The sequence below is a fragment of the Motacilla alba genome, chromosome 3 (genome assembly GCF_015832195.1).
Source record: "Motacilla alba alba isolate MOTALB_02 chromosome 3, Motacilla_alba_V1.0_pri, whole genome shotgun sequence".
Lineage (NCBI taxonomy): Eukaryota > Metazoa > Chordata > Aves > Passeriformes > Motacillidae > Motacilla > Motacilla alba.
Window position 1 is genome coordinate 23,913,983 of NC_052018.1, and position 13,502 is coordinate 23,927,484.

Here is a 13,502-nt window from a genome sequence, read left to right on the forward strand (position 1 = left end):
GGCGGAGCGGCGCACATTCAGTGGGTCACCAGCCCCTTTTTATCCCGTTTTTTTGTCCCTTTGGGTTGGTTTCTTTTTGGATCCTTCATTTGCATGAAGGTTTAGGGCGCTTGATTGGCCCATTACAGTTCTGTCCAGGCTGGCTCGTTTCCCTGGGGGCGTGGGGCACTTGACTTAGCTGCATTATGGTAAATTGAGCACCGTATTTCTTGTAACTACCATTTTAACCCCTTTTACAATAAAATAACCGAACTAACAGTACATGCTTAACGATCTATCAACTATTTTACAACAGTTTCTAACCTGTTTCTAATTTTTAACAGTCACGGTCATTGGAAACATCTGTGCTAGCACAAAATGGTAATATGCCTCCTATTTTCATTGCTTGGTACCATGCTAGCTAAAAATAATTGTAACAGCTGAAAAGCTCACTCAGATTAAAAGAATACTTCTATGGCAATCTCACTTTTATTCTTTTTTTTTTTTTTTCTTTTAACACATTGCCATTTTACATAAATCACATCAACTAATTCAGCTCGAATCTTTCACAAGCTTCTACGCCTTGCTTAGTGTATATTCCTTCAGGTCACTTCTGTTGAGTCCTCTCTGGACATCTGGGTTGGTTTGGTTTTCTTTTATTTTTCCTGTGAAGAAGGTTTCCCTGACGGAGAAGGAAGACTTGCACATCTGATGATGATCAACAAGTCTCAAACTTTATTGATAGGCACGCATATTTATATTGGTGTTAATGAGGCTAATACATATTGCAAAAGGCAAGCTCATTATTGGTTAGTTACTTATCAGCCAGCTACACCTACTACTACATTCTTGTAGTAATACTGTTACAACTTTTCTGCTTTTCTTCATATTTCTAGCTAAAGATCTTCCTCCTTATCCTGCTGTTGCACCAAGGGCACAGTGTCCTTGCCTTATACGGGAACTGACTGCTGACTCCTATACTTGTCTCCTTCTCGCTTAACCAACAGTATTATGTCTATATGGCCTCTCTCAGCTAGCCAACTGTCCACAAAACTCTCCACATTTCCCTGAACTTGACTCAGCAAAAATCCACACCAACAACAGCTGAAAGTGACAGTAAATGAAGTGTGGCATCAGAAGGCAAACTGTACTCTGCACTCCTGACTGCTTTCTTTGGACAACTGAATAGATTTCGAAAAGTCATACATTCAAATACAGCATGCATTCCCATGTACCTTCCTGCCTATCTAACCTACCTGGTTAATATTATTGTAGCCATCACCTGCAGTTGCAGTACAGCAGGCTGCCTCCTTCATGTCCTGTATGCCTAATTCATTGCTTGGCAGCTGAAAATGATCCTCATCCTGTCAGTCCTTACTGTTGGTACCTGTTACATCGATGTGTTCCATGCTTGACAAAAAAATAAGCTCAATAATTTATTTAGAGCTAGAATCACAGAAGGACAAGGCATCAAAAGAGTCACCACTGCAATGTATTGTCTTTTAGGAGGTGCCTAGTCCCCAGGTGGAACACTCTGTATCCCATATGGTACATAAGGGGAGCCAGGCTTCTCAAAACAGGACCCCTGACTGAGAGCACCTCTTGTAGCTCCCCATTCTGGTTAGGGCTCTATGTCCCTCTGTCCCCTCCTTACATTTCGAGACTGTCTTCCATCCAGCCTCTGACACTGTTGGAAACAGTGTTTCCCACATTTTTGGACACATATGACAGAATCTAGGATAATGTAGGAGATTGACACTATCCATGCAGTGACATGTGCACCAAGGTGCATCTGGCTGTTTCACAAACCCAAACTCCCTCTTAGGTGACTTGTCTGGATTCACCATTTATACGTCCACCCCTGATAAACTCTAGGAGACATCCTGACTCTAGTGATCACCTGGTAGGGAAACATGAGTTCAAGCCCAGAAATTAACGATAGTGTAGACAACTTAGGAAAACCCTTCTCACCTAACTTTGTAGATACCTACATCTGGTCTAGCTGTCTAGTTTCCTTCCAACAGGTCCAAATTCAGCAGGAATCCCTCAGCATGCTCTTCAGTTACAGCTGAACTACTCAAAATGATTGTGTCTCAACTGAGACAGTTAAAAGTTTTGATGAAGCCAGTCCCTTCAGCTTCCCTTAGAGGTAAGGGAGAGGAGCAGCCTCTTCAGAGGGTGATTTAATCCCAACACTGACATTTCTTGTTCTGTCACAAGTATCAACTGAGATTTCAGGAAACTAAGTCCAATATAGTCTGTCTCATAGCTTGACTTTCAGAAATGTCACTTCACTGAGCTATTTTGGGAAATAGTATTTTTCTGGTTTTTCCCTCAGGTTCATTTTCCCATATTTTTCCTAATTTCTTTGTTTCTTCACTCATGCCATAAACTATTAAGCATCAGATCTGGTTGCTGACAGTTGTTGGAACACAGTTTCCTTCTAAGCAGCTGCTTCTCTGTTGCATCAAGGCCACTTCACAAGGCCATTTATTGTCTGCTGTAAATATTTTTATTTGAAATTAAATGGACTGTGACTATCTGTTGCTCTGTGTTCTGTCCTAAATGTGTAGAAATAGACCTCCTCTGCCTTGCCAGAGTCTACAAAGCAGACTTCACCGTGCTTTCACAACACTTTGCTCTGAAGAGGTAATATATTTGTAAGCAGCTTGTGAGTAGCTGGTATGATCATACAAGTTTGAAATATCTGATTTGTAGAGAAAAATAATCACTTTTGCAAAAACTTTACTGAGAGACCTTAAAATTCCAATTCACCCACAAGCTTTAAATTTGAGAATGGAAATTTGAAACAAGTCTGCTTCTTTAAAGGGTAAGTGGTGCTGCGAGTCTTTTCTTTCTTCTCTTCCACAGCTCTTACTCTGAGCTTCTTTTCATGTAGAAAATATCTTCTCCAACAAGTTACATTCTAACAACACTAAATTGCATTGTTTTTTTCCAAATTAATAAATTCCCGACCCTACAAATAGTTCTTTGCCTCCATACTCCTTTGTTTTCATGTTTTGCCAAGCATTTGATATCAATAAAGACAAAGCTGCTGTCACATTGTCAGTGTAACAGAATGTTTTATTTCTGGTACGGGTTGCTTTGTTCCTCTAGCACTGGTTTTAACTAAAACAATACTAATTTGCTGAGCTTCCTTCTCCTTTGGTTTGGGGTTGCTGCTGCACTTTCCCCTGCTCTCCCAGCATTTTGGGTCTCACCGAAGGCAGCAAGGCTTTCATTTCTTAAAAACCTTCAACACAGTTTCTACATAATGGGCATCTGGTGGGGGTTTCCTTGGGCTGCCAGGCTGCAGGAACTTCTTAATTGTAGGCATATTGCTCATTTTGGTTTTAAACACCTAAAAGAAAGAAAGAAAAGTTAAAAAACAGAGCAAGAGAGGAATTCCAGCCACAAAAATGTGATTTACCCAGCATGGGGAGATGATTACTTCAGGACTAGCCTCTAGTTCCTGAATACAGCATGTTCAGTAATTAAATTACCTGCAACTTAGGAAACCCTGAGAGCACGTCAGGAACTTTCTCCTCCACTGCTAAAATGGCTTCCATTAGCTGAACATCTGCCCAGCTGAATTTGTTGCCCACAAGGAAGTCTTGGCCATGTTGTTTCAAAACCTGGAGAAGAAAACGTGGGCTGCAGATGAGAGTGGGGCATATGGGCATCCTTGGCAGCTAAACCTCATAGCACAGCTGCAGAGCTGAGCAGCAATTCTGCCTGAAATTTCAGGGTGAACTTTTCAGCTGAAGCTGAACCTAAATTTCATTACTGCTGTGAAAAAATGAAGTTTTGTTCATTTCGTGTTCTAGTACACAGACTACAAACTTTGGTCACTCAGTAATAATGAATGATGATGGGCACCAGGAGCAGAAACAAAACCATGTGCTTAAGTAGACCAGTAACAGCCCTAGAGTTAGAAATAGGGACAATGGAGGAGGCAACAAGCAATTTAAGGAATTCATAGAACTCCCATTTAGATGTTTCATGTGAAGTGATGTCCAATGCTGATATCAGGAAGCAAACTTAGAAATGCAGAATTGCAACAGCTAAGTAAAGAAAATCCCTGCCTTTGGGAACAGATTATTTTAGTGCTAAGAACTTGTGTGATGTTCAGCCTTTATTATTGTTTTGCAAGAAAACTAGATCAATATTACAAAAGTAGAAATATTGCCAGATGCATGACTCATATGGGTTGGGTTTATTATTTTATAAATCTGTGACTGTAGTTTTACTAAAGTACTCCTCTCTACGGGATTTGTGTACAAGGAATTTTTGCATTCCTCCAGTGAAACTTTTCCAAATGAAATTAAGTATGGCAGAGAGATGGGCTTTAAACAAATATAAGTGTAGAACTACCCCTTCAAGAAAAATAATCACAAAACTTTTCGTGAAAAGTTTTTCTGCACAGCTGAGAACATACTGCTTTGTAGATGTTCAAATACTACAGCCCTGACAACACAAGCAAACAAAGAGAGGAAGATGCGCTGCTGTACTTCCCTTTTTTTGATAGCCAAAAAAGCTGAGGATTGGGAACTGACCTACACTACAAACACATCCTTATTTTGCAGAAATTTTTTGGATAATTGCAAGTTTGATAGACACATACTTGCTGTCACTTACCTTTTCAAAGACTGGAAAGTACCTGTTAGTTGCTCTCTCCTTAATTGACTCAAGATTTTTCTCCTTTGCATCAGGCGGAGAGAAAGGAAACATCAAAATCATTTGCATCAGGTCTGATATTCCCTCCACATACATGTCAATCCTATTGGTCAGGAGAAGATGGTAGAAAAAAAGCACAGAAGTTATTTCATCTGTTTTCCAATTAACTAAAGCAACTTACAGGAATTTTATATCACCAACATAGTGCCAATTTTCACAGCCAAAACTAAGCATGAATGAAACCTGGATATTTTTCTGAAAGAATAGAAGCCTGTTTCTGTTAGGAGCATTTCAGAAGCATAGTTAAATCTTATTGTTAGCCTTTTTGGTGCCTTTATATGGGATTTAGAGGATTGAATTTGGTTTATATAATGTAGCTATCAAATAACAGACTGCTCTGTTGGTGATAGGAGGTGTTACATACAGGGCTCTCTCCTTCAGGTCTTTCCCATAGAGATTGTATTTCCCTGCTATGTAGCTCATGATGGCTCTGGTCTGCACCATCTTCATCCCATCGATCTCAACCAGGGGCACTTGCTGGAAGAGCAGGAATCCATCTAGGGTGGAGAGGTGAAGGAAAGTCTGTTAGTTCCTCCTGCAAGGTGTACAGGAGAGTGACACACTAAGCACATTTCTCTGGCAGCGTAGGAGACCACTGACATCTTGCTCTAACTGTAAAACTCACAGCACTCAACTAACATTGTGGGGAAGATCAAACAGCCTGCATCACACTCCTGGAGCAAAGCCACCACAGCACAGCTGGGCCCTGGGCTTGACAGCATTGACAGAGCTTCACCGGCTGGTGGGAGCTGGTCCTGCCTGTACGTCTGCACTTCTGGAGCCTGCCTCATGATGGCAGGAAAAGCCTGAACCAGCACTTCCAACCCAAGGAATTGGAGGGGAATAAAGACACCTGGTAAATCTGAACTTCAGAAAAATCCAATTCTTGCGAATGCTGATCATTCCCCTGTCAGGGACATACACAAGTAATACTGCAGCAAGACCAAGCTGCTGGAATACAGGAAGGGGTCAGGCCACTTTAAACATCCTGAAGCTACAGAGCTAAAGGCAGAGCCTGTAACAGCTGTTGGTGTTTGAATAAGTTTCACTCAGTCACTTCAGGACCAGAGTTTGAGTGTCGCCATAGATTTTACAGGCCTAGTCTCAGTGCCATTCTACAACAATTTGGGCCTATATAGAAACATCTTTATAGTCCCATTTTCTGCTGGTGCTGGTAGGAGCAATTGTCTGAGCTTTCAGTGAGGCAGCTCTGAGAGCTAAGTACACACAGAGATTTAGCACTGCAAAGTCAGTCTACTCTAGACCAGTTTTCTGCTGGACTAATTCACTGGTTTTGGAGACACTCCCTCCTCCATCTACAGACTAATGGCATCCAGAGAGCATTCCTGCCCTGTTTATAATCACAGCAGAACCAAATAGGCAGCTGCCACTTGCATTGCTCAAAGTTAATGATTTCTTTTAATTGCTCAGTTTATATCTGTTTGGTGAATCCTTATTTCAGATACGAAGATTCATTTCAACATGCACATCTGCCTGCCTTTTTCTCCAGAGCTGTTAAAATACCTTGCTAGGCTACAATTAATATTCTTCACTCATTCTATATTATTAATTTACAGTTGAAATTCAAAGAGTAGTTATTTCTGCAGCAGCAAATAGCTTGTATTTGCTTCTTGTAAACATTCACAGAAAGACCATGTGTGTTCTTGTCTTTCCAGAACACAGCTCTGCATCTTAAGGAAGAAACATTACTTGGTATCTATCTAGCAGAAACAACAGAATAGGAAAACTAATAGATCTGGAAGGATATTTTTCAGCAGAAAGATGTGAAGTGAAAAATAACCTTTGTCTTTCTGGCCCTTGACAAAAAGCAACACAGCAAATATGACTGAATACACCATTTGTTTCTTATCTACACAAAAGAGGAGCACCTCTTAAAATCAGTAGTGGACTGCCTCCCCTCACTCATTTTGTAGGGAGAACCAGTTCATATAACCACAGCACAGAATACATATGCAGGATTAAAAGGAGTTTACCAGTAATTCCAGGGATTGGGTTGTGCTGTCCAAAGGTGGTCTGTGCAGCACACATTAAAAAACAATCACCTGCTGTTTGTAACCAACCAGCAGAGCTCACTGATATCCAGGTACCACTTGGGCAAGTTTCGGCTCCGCAGATTGTGCCAGGTTAGTCATCCTGCTGGCCAACAGGTACAGGTCTGCACAGGCCAAAGCTATTTAACTCTCTTTGCCTCCAAAACAACTGTTTCTCTTCAAGCTGCCTGTTGGGAACAGCCCCTGGCCCAGGCATCATCCTGACACTGCTGGGGCATTGCCTGGAGGATCATCAGCTGGCACAGGCCAAAGTCATGCCCGGGCCAGTCTAACGATGTGGTAGTGTCTAAACACAGGAAACTGTCAAAAATCATATTGGTAGCGAGAGAAGAAAAGTTTAAGGGAGAAGTAATGCAGAGTTACTCCTGTTGAGTCCTGCCCTGCACAAGTGGCACCATTCCAGAGGCCCCTTTATCAGGATGACTAATTTATCTATCTTTTTTCAACCCATTCTATTAAACCACACCTTTTTTCTTTGTGTTCTCACCATCTTAAGCTCAGTATATAGACATAAAATGCTTGCTCTTCTTTAGAAAAACTTCCCTATCCTTTTCACCACCATTTAATTCTTCTCTTTGGAGGTCAATAAGCTCAGATACAATCCTGGTTACAGTATCACTCTTTCTAGATAACCTACTCTTGTGAAGGATATAGAGATTAGTGCTTTCAGTACCTGTGCTCTTATATTTGGAGCTATAATTGGTTTGTGTACACTGCACTGCCCTCCCACATTGTAAGAGTCCCAGCAAAGTGGGCCTGCAAATTTATTTCTGATCTACTTTCTACCCCTTCTGTCTTCTTTTTGTTCACTTCAGTTTTCCCTGACAGAATTTCTTAAGCCACACAGCTTTTTCTTTCTGAGTTCAGCCACAATGCAGGCAAGACCTCTTCCAAGTCTCCTTGTAGGGCTTGGCAAGCCCCGCCTGCTCCGAGGTTTCTCTCACATGTCTTGGGCAGCAGGTAAACTGTGGGACATATGCACTCTCTACTGCTCCTCACTGTCCCAGCTCCTTCCCCACTCTGGAGGAAAGTCTTCTCTTTCCTGTAGAGGGGTTCACTGCTGGATTTCTTCTGACCAGATATCAAGGGCAGTGGCTAGGGGTCTGCACTGCTCTTGTGGGAAGAACTGATCTTGCTCCCAAGGTTGGCATGAAGCCTTTGTGGCATGCTGCTTTGACCATGCCAGGCTTTCCACAGGTCTCCCTGCTGCCTCCATGCTTTTTAACTAGGGGAAGTTCCCACCTCAGGCTCAAGGAGTTCTATTTGCCCTGGACCAAAAATGTGCCAGGTACCATGCTAACAATTCAACAGCATAGGTAAGTAAGTTACATTAAGTAGAAGTGTTTGCCTGTTTAATGTACTACAGTAACACAACCACAGAAGCTCCAGCTTTTAGCTTATACCAGTTATTTGGCACTGGAAATAGCAGGTTACTCAAAGCTAGTATTGCACTATTCAAGGTGTGCATCAAGAAGTTTCCACTAGTTTAAATAAATTATTTCAAACCATAAGTTTAGCTAGGCTGGACAATTATTTTGAAGGACTAAGTCTTAGGTGTCAGGAATCTTACCTTTGATTAACTTTTCATACTGCTCTTTTGTTTCCAAATAAACTTCTTCAAACTGAAAAAGGAGTGAGAATTGTGTCACGCAGCTGTATTTGAACATTTTTCTTCTGTTAAGTGATAGTACAAAACCATGCCCAGAATTACTGAGTCAAGCAAAAAGCAATGGGCCAGATCTTCAGCTGCACTGTTTAGGTGCTGATGGCCCAAGGATCCCTCACACACCCTGGCAGCTGATGGGAAGCAGAAGAAGGGCCTGGACACTTCTGCATCAGTGCACTGATTCAGAAATAACTGAAGACCAAGCGCAAACAGAGTGCAGGCAGGCATCTACAGAAACAAGACAGGTTGGAGCCAGTGCCAAGAGAAGCACAAGGTACATGAAATATTTCTAACCCCACCCCAGCTTACACACATTGTAACTGCACACTTAATGAAACTCGGTTAAGGTGCTTTAGCACTGCTAAATAATTTACGATTAATAAAGGCCCTTTAAATAAATCCCCATTTTGTCCCCTTATGATTAATCACTTCAGGAGATTGCAACTACTTCTAATAAACTCTAAATGCCATTGAGTTTGCATCTCAAGTATCAACCACGGAACAAGGTAGTTACAAACATGCAGCGCCGCAGGACAAAAGAATTTAGCCAGCCTCATGCAGCTTTTATTTGCCTCATGCATGTTAAACTGTCCCTCACTGAGGAAAGTAGAGAACAGCAGCCTGTAGCACTCTACTGAAAATGTCAACCAACCTCCACACCGGCTGCTGCCAACAGCCATCGTATGGGCTCCATCCGGCCCCTTCCATTCAAGTAGGTTAGCCTGGGCTTCCCCGACATGTTCCTGAGCTCCTGGTTCCCTGAAAGATACTAAGCAGGAAACAGTATCTCATAAAACTGATGTTTTAAGCATCCTTATTTTGAGGGGAGAGAGCACCTTTTATTCTCGCTATGCCTGTTGGAGTTTAAACTTCATTTGGTTCAAAACATAAAATGAGAGAAAGACCAGTGACCCCACACAGCCAATGCTAGGAAAAGAAAGATGTGTGAATCTGTAATGCCTTCCCCAGTGCTGCCGGGGAGGTTTCTTATGATTGCAAGCAAAGACCTGTTTAAACAAGTGGTATGAGTCCCTAGCTACAGGGGGAACACTGCTGTCTATGAAGACAATTATACAAAGCTATTGAAAATCCTGCCACAACCTCAGGGAAATTATTCACTTAGCCTCCTTGCCCATCATTATCAATGAGAAGAAGAAAAGAAGGAAAGGAAAACATGTTTTACCAGTAGGCTGAAATTTGTCTAGCTTTGTTCACCGTATGTGCATTTTGCAGCTTCATATGCAGTCCATTTCTTTCCTCAAATAGGGGTGAACAAATTGTTGATATTCCCTTTATTCAATGAAACAGGATGAGCTTCCCTGGCCATCCTGCATGGCTACAGCCCTTCCTTGCTGCTTATGGCAGCCTTGAGGTGTCCCTCAAAGCCAGATGTGGAACCTAGCTGCATTGGCCTCATGTGCCCTGAGAAGCCTCCCCCAGGCATGGGGAGAGAACACAAATAGAATTCCCTTTCACAAAGATGCTTGTATCATACACTGATGATAAGAAGGGGAAAAGCCCTTTAAAATAGGCCTCCTAATCATATCCTAATGGCTCAGAGTGCCTCACTTTAAAAAATTTCCACATGACTCCAGTTTTCCCAGAGCTAAAGCTAAAGCTGCAACATTACATCTGTCACACCTTGCAACCACTTGACATTTCTTATTTGAATCAGGCTCAGTACACTCCAGTGGTATGTTTTCTTCAAGTCACAGTGCTTTGTAGGTGTACTTAAAACAAAGTACGTTTGGAACATATTTTGCCCAAACTTCACTAAAATAAAAAAATAAGATTGAGAGTTCTCCCTTGAGCAATTGCAGTAAGAATCAAGTCATGTTACTAAAATAAATAGGGATATTTGGGGATATTTATAATTTAATAAATATAATCCAAATGCACATTATGGAAAAAAAGTATGTTCAGTTTTAAAGAGCAAATAGCTGTTCTTAATTACAATGTTTGGCTCTAGGGACACTGTTTTATTAGTTTCTGCATCTTGTGTGACTACTTTTCACTGTAGGACAGTTTATCAATATAGTTCACAACAACTAGCTAGTGCTTCTTTCATTATCATACTTTTCAGCTTCATTGCATCTCTATCATGTCAACACACATTGCCCCAACTTGTCACGCACAGAAACTAACAGTAAATAAGACTTTTCCTTTAACTAAAAAAGCCAACGACTGAAATATCAAGTCTATGAACCTCAGTCCTCCTGGAAACATTATCTTTTGGTGGCAGAAAAAGAGTAGGAGTAAGAAGCCTCAGGTATAATTTTATCATTTCACATCAACAAGAGATTTTATGTGGCATTAAATTATGTGAGAAGAACAATGACAAACATTGAATTAAAATTTGCCATAATTTTTTTTTAATTTAAAAAAACTCTGTTAGCTCTGACTGGATTTTAGTTACCTTAACCTTCCAACGCAGAAAAAACCAAAAAAAACCCAAAAAACACACAAACAAACAAAAAACCAAAAAACACACAAACAAAAAAAAAACACCAAAAAAACCAAAAAAAAACAAAAACCCCAAAAACACCACCAACAAACCAACAACCAAAACCAACCAACCAAGAAAAAAAAAAAACCAAAACCAAAAAAAACCCTCTTGAATCTTGGTTAAAAGTCGCCTTAGTCTTTAGATCTGCTGAATGGATCTCCACTGACTATACAGGAGCTGACACCTGTAGCTGACATACAGGCAGCTACTTTCAGTTAGTGGGTCTGGACCTCAGTCTTGTCTGGTGGGCTCAGTTTAGTTGCTCATTCACCTGTGAGTACTGACACCTGAAATTCCCTAAAGATCAGAAAATACAACCCTTGACAAACTAGAAACTTGGCAACTTCTGTGTTAAAAAAGCAATCCTGTTCATCCAGACTCTCAACACCTTTTTTCATTTATTTGGGGAAAGATACAGCCTACAGAGCCAAGGCCTCAGGATTTCACTCAGACCTCCACTATTTTTCTAGTCTTACTAAGAGACTTTCAGATGTACTGTTTAAAAATCTAATCCATTTTTGATAGAATATGTTGATTCTTTATTAGTAGCCAAGTAATCTTGTATAGCTGTCACCCCTTCCTTACTGTTTGCCTTAATTAAAAATGGTCATTGGGCCTTTCTCTATAAGTTATAATTTGTGTAAGGAAAATCTAGAATATCTGTGTTACATTCTTCAGCAAGATGAGTAGCTATTATCTGAAAATCATATTAAAATAATTCACAATCTTCCAAGACCAGGTACTAAAAACTAACACTTTTCAGAAGTTGTAGGATTCTACCACTGCCCGACAGCTCTTTCAAGGAAACAGAAAAAACCCTGATACTGATAACATAAGGTGATGAAGACACATTCACTGGGCAACACACAAGGTAGACATTCAGGATTTTGAAGCTAGCTGCACTTGTCCTGGGACTGCCAGGCTGTGGTAAATCATTCACCTTGTTTGCACAAGAAGGGCAAGGAACAGCCTCTGGGTTAGTAACTGACATGCCAAATCCCACTACACTACTCCCTCCACCTGGGGAAAGAATGACATCACAGCTATGTACTAACCACATTTAAAGACTAAAAAGCTGCAGCAGATGTAACAGATGTGCTGTTCCTAAATACCAATCAGGAATTGTTATTTGTGGGTGGTCACATTATCTGAGCAGCAACCGGAATACAGGTTATTGACTAACTATTGCAAATTGAGCAGCAGAAGCTCCACCACTCAGTCCAAAGCTGAGTACACAAGCAGCTGAATTAACTGCATTAACAAAGATCTATCAGCCGCTCCAAGTCTGTAAATATTTATGCTGATTCTCAGTATGCATTTGGAGCGTGCCGTGCCACTGGGCAGCTATGGAAGCTGTGTGGATTTATGACTTCTAGTGGAAGTAAACTATCAAATGCTCCATGAATTACTGAGCTGCTAAAGTTATACAATTGCCAGAGAAATGTGTTATCATTCATCAGCCAGACCATATGGCAGAAGGACAAAAAAAAAGAGATAGGAAATGGTCTAACATATATTGCACATCAACAGTACAAACCACCAGGCTTACAAGTAGTCCGTGGTATGAGCTGGTGTTTCTTGCTCCTGAAAAGCTATGCCTGACTGCTCCTGCTGAAGAAAATTGACTCTTGCAAAAGGTACAAACTGCCAAATGTCCAGGGACTGTTGACAAGAGGCATGGAAAACCTTATCATTTTAATTAAGGAATATCTGATTCCTACAGCCAAAATACATCACTACTCAGGACATTTGGGGACTACTGCACTAACCCAGACACTGCTGAAGAACTGGTTCATGTCATGAATTTATTCTGCAGCAAAATAAATAATTGCATCTTGCATACACTGCCCTGTCATCTAGCAAAAGCCTCAACACAAAATTTGACTACACACAATTTTTAAAATTGTTTTTGTCTAAAATCCATATTTCTATCCTATTTCCTATTGCCTTGTGAGCCTTAGTAACATGTCTGTCCAGAATTTCTCTGAGCATACATCTCAGGGATGCAAGCACAATTTAAGAGATCATAATATTGCAAAAACAGGAGCACTGAGCATGAAGTGCTGTTTAGCCCTGGAGGTGAGATTGGAGTCCAGCATATCCCATGGGCCAGCTTTCCTGCTCAAACACAGAAGAAACAACACAGTGTTCAACACTTGCACTTTGCCCGCTTAGTTAGTTGTTTCATGGCTGCCTTGGTCAGCTCTGCACCACAGAATACATTTCCTGATTAAAACACGTGTTTCTCTGGCATTTTCTCTCCCGCAGCTTCTACTGGGGAATAACTATCAAGCCATTTTCAGTCCACCTAGCACATAGACAAAGGAGAGGAGAGAATTTAAAATACACCAGCAGATACCCTAAAAAACTTCATTGCCCTTAAAAATAGTCATGCAAATGCTTTAAGAAAAAGAAATTTTTAAGTTCTTACCTTCTAACCTTAACTCAGACTCCACCCAGCACAGGCAGGTTCCCCAGGGCTGTTTAAACTCTGCAGCTTGGGGGAGTTTCCAGCCATACCCAATAAGAGAAAAAAGCCACC

At 41.0% G+C, this 13,502-nt stretch overlaps 1 protein-coding gene across 1 annotated transcript; it reads right to left on the reverse strand.

Moving 5' to 3' along the window:
* Nucleotides 1-3,042: 3,042 nt before the first annotated feature.
* LOC119699367 (glutathione S-transferase-like) lies at nucleotides 3,043-13,502 on the reverse strand. Its single transcript, XM_038132756.1, has 7 exons — nucleotides 13,392-13,502; nucleotides 9,107-9,223; nucleotides 8,359-8,410; nucleotides 5,081-5,213; nucleotides 4,618-4,759; nucleotides 3,483-3,614; nucleotides 3,043-3,340 (listed from the first exon to the last, which is right to left on the reverse strand). The coding sequence occupies exons 2-7, from the start codon at nucleotides 9,191-9,193 to the stop codon at nucleotides 3,218-3,220; spliced, it is 669 nt and encodes a 222-aa protein (XP_037988684.1). The 5' UTR covers nucleotides 9,194-9,223; nucleotides 13,392-13,502; the 3' UTR covers nucleotides 3,043-3,217.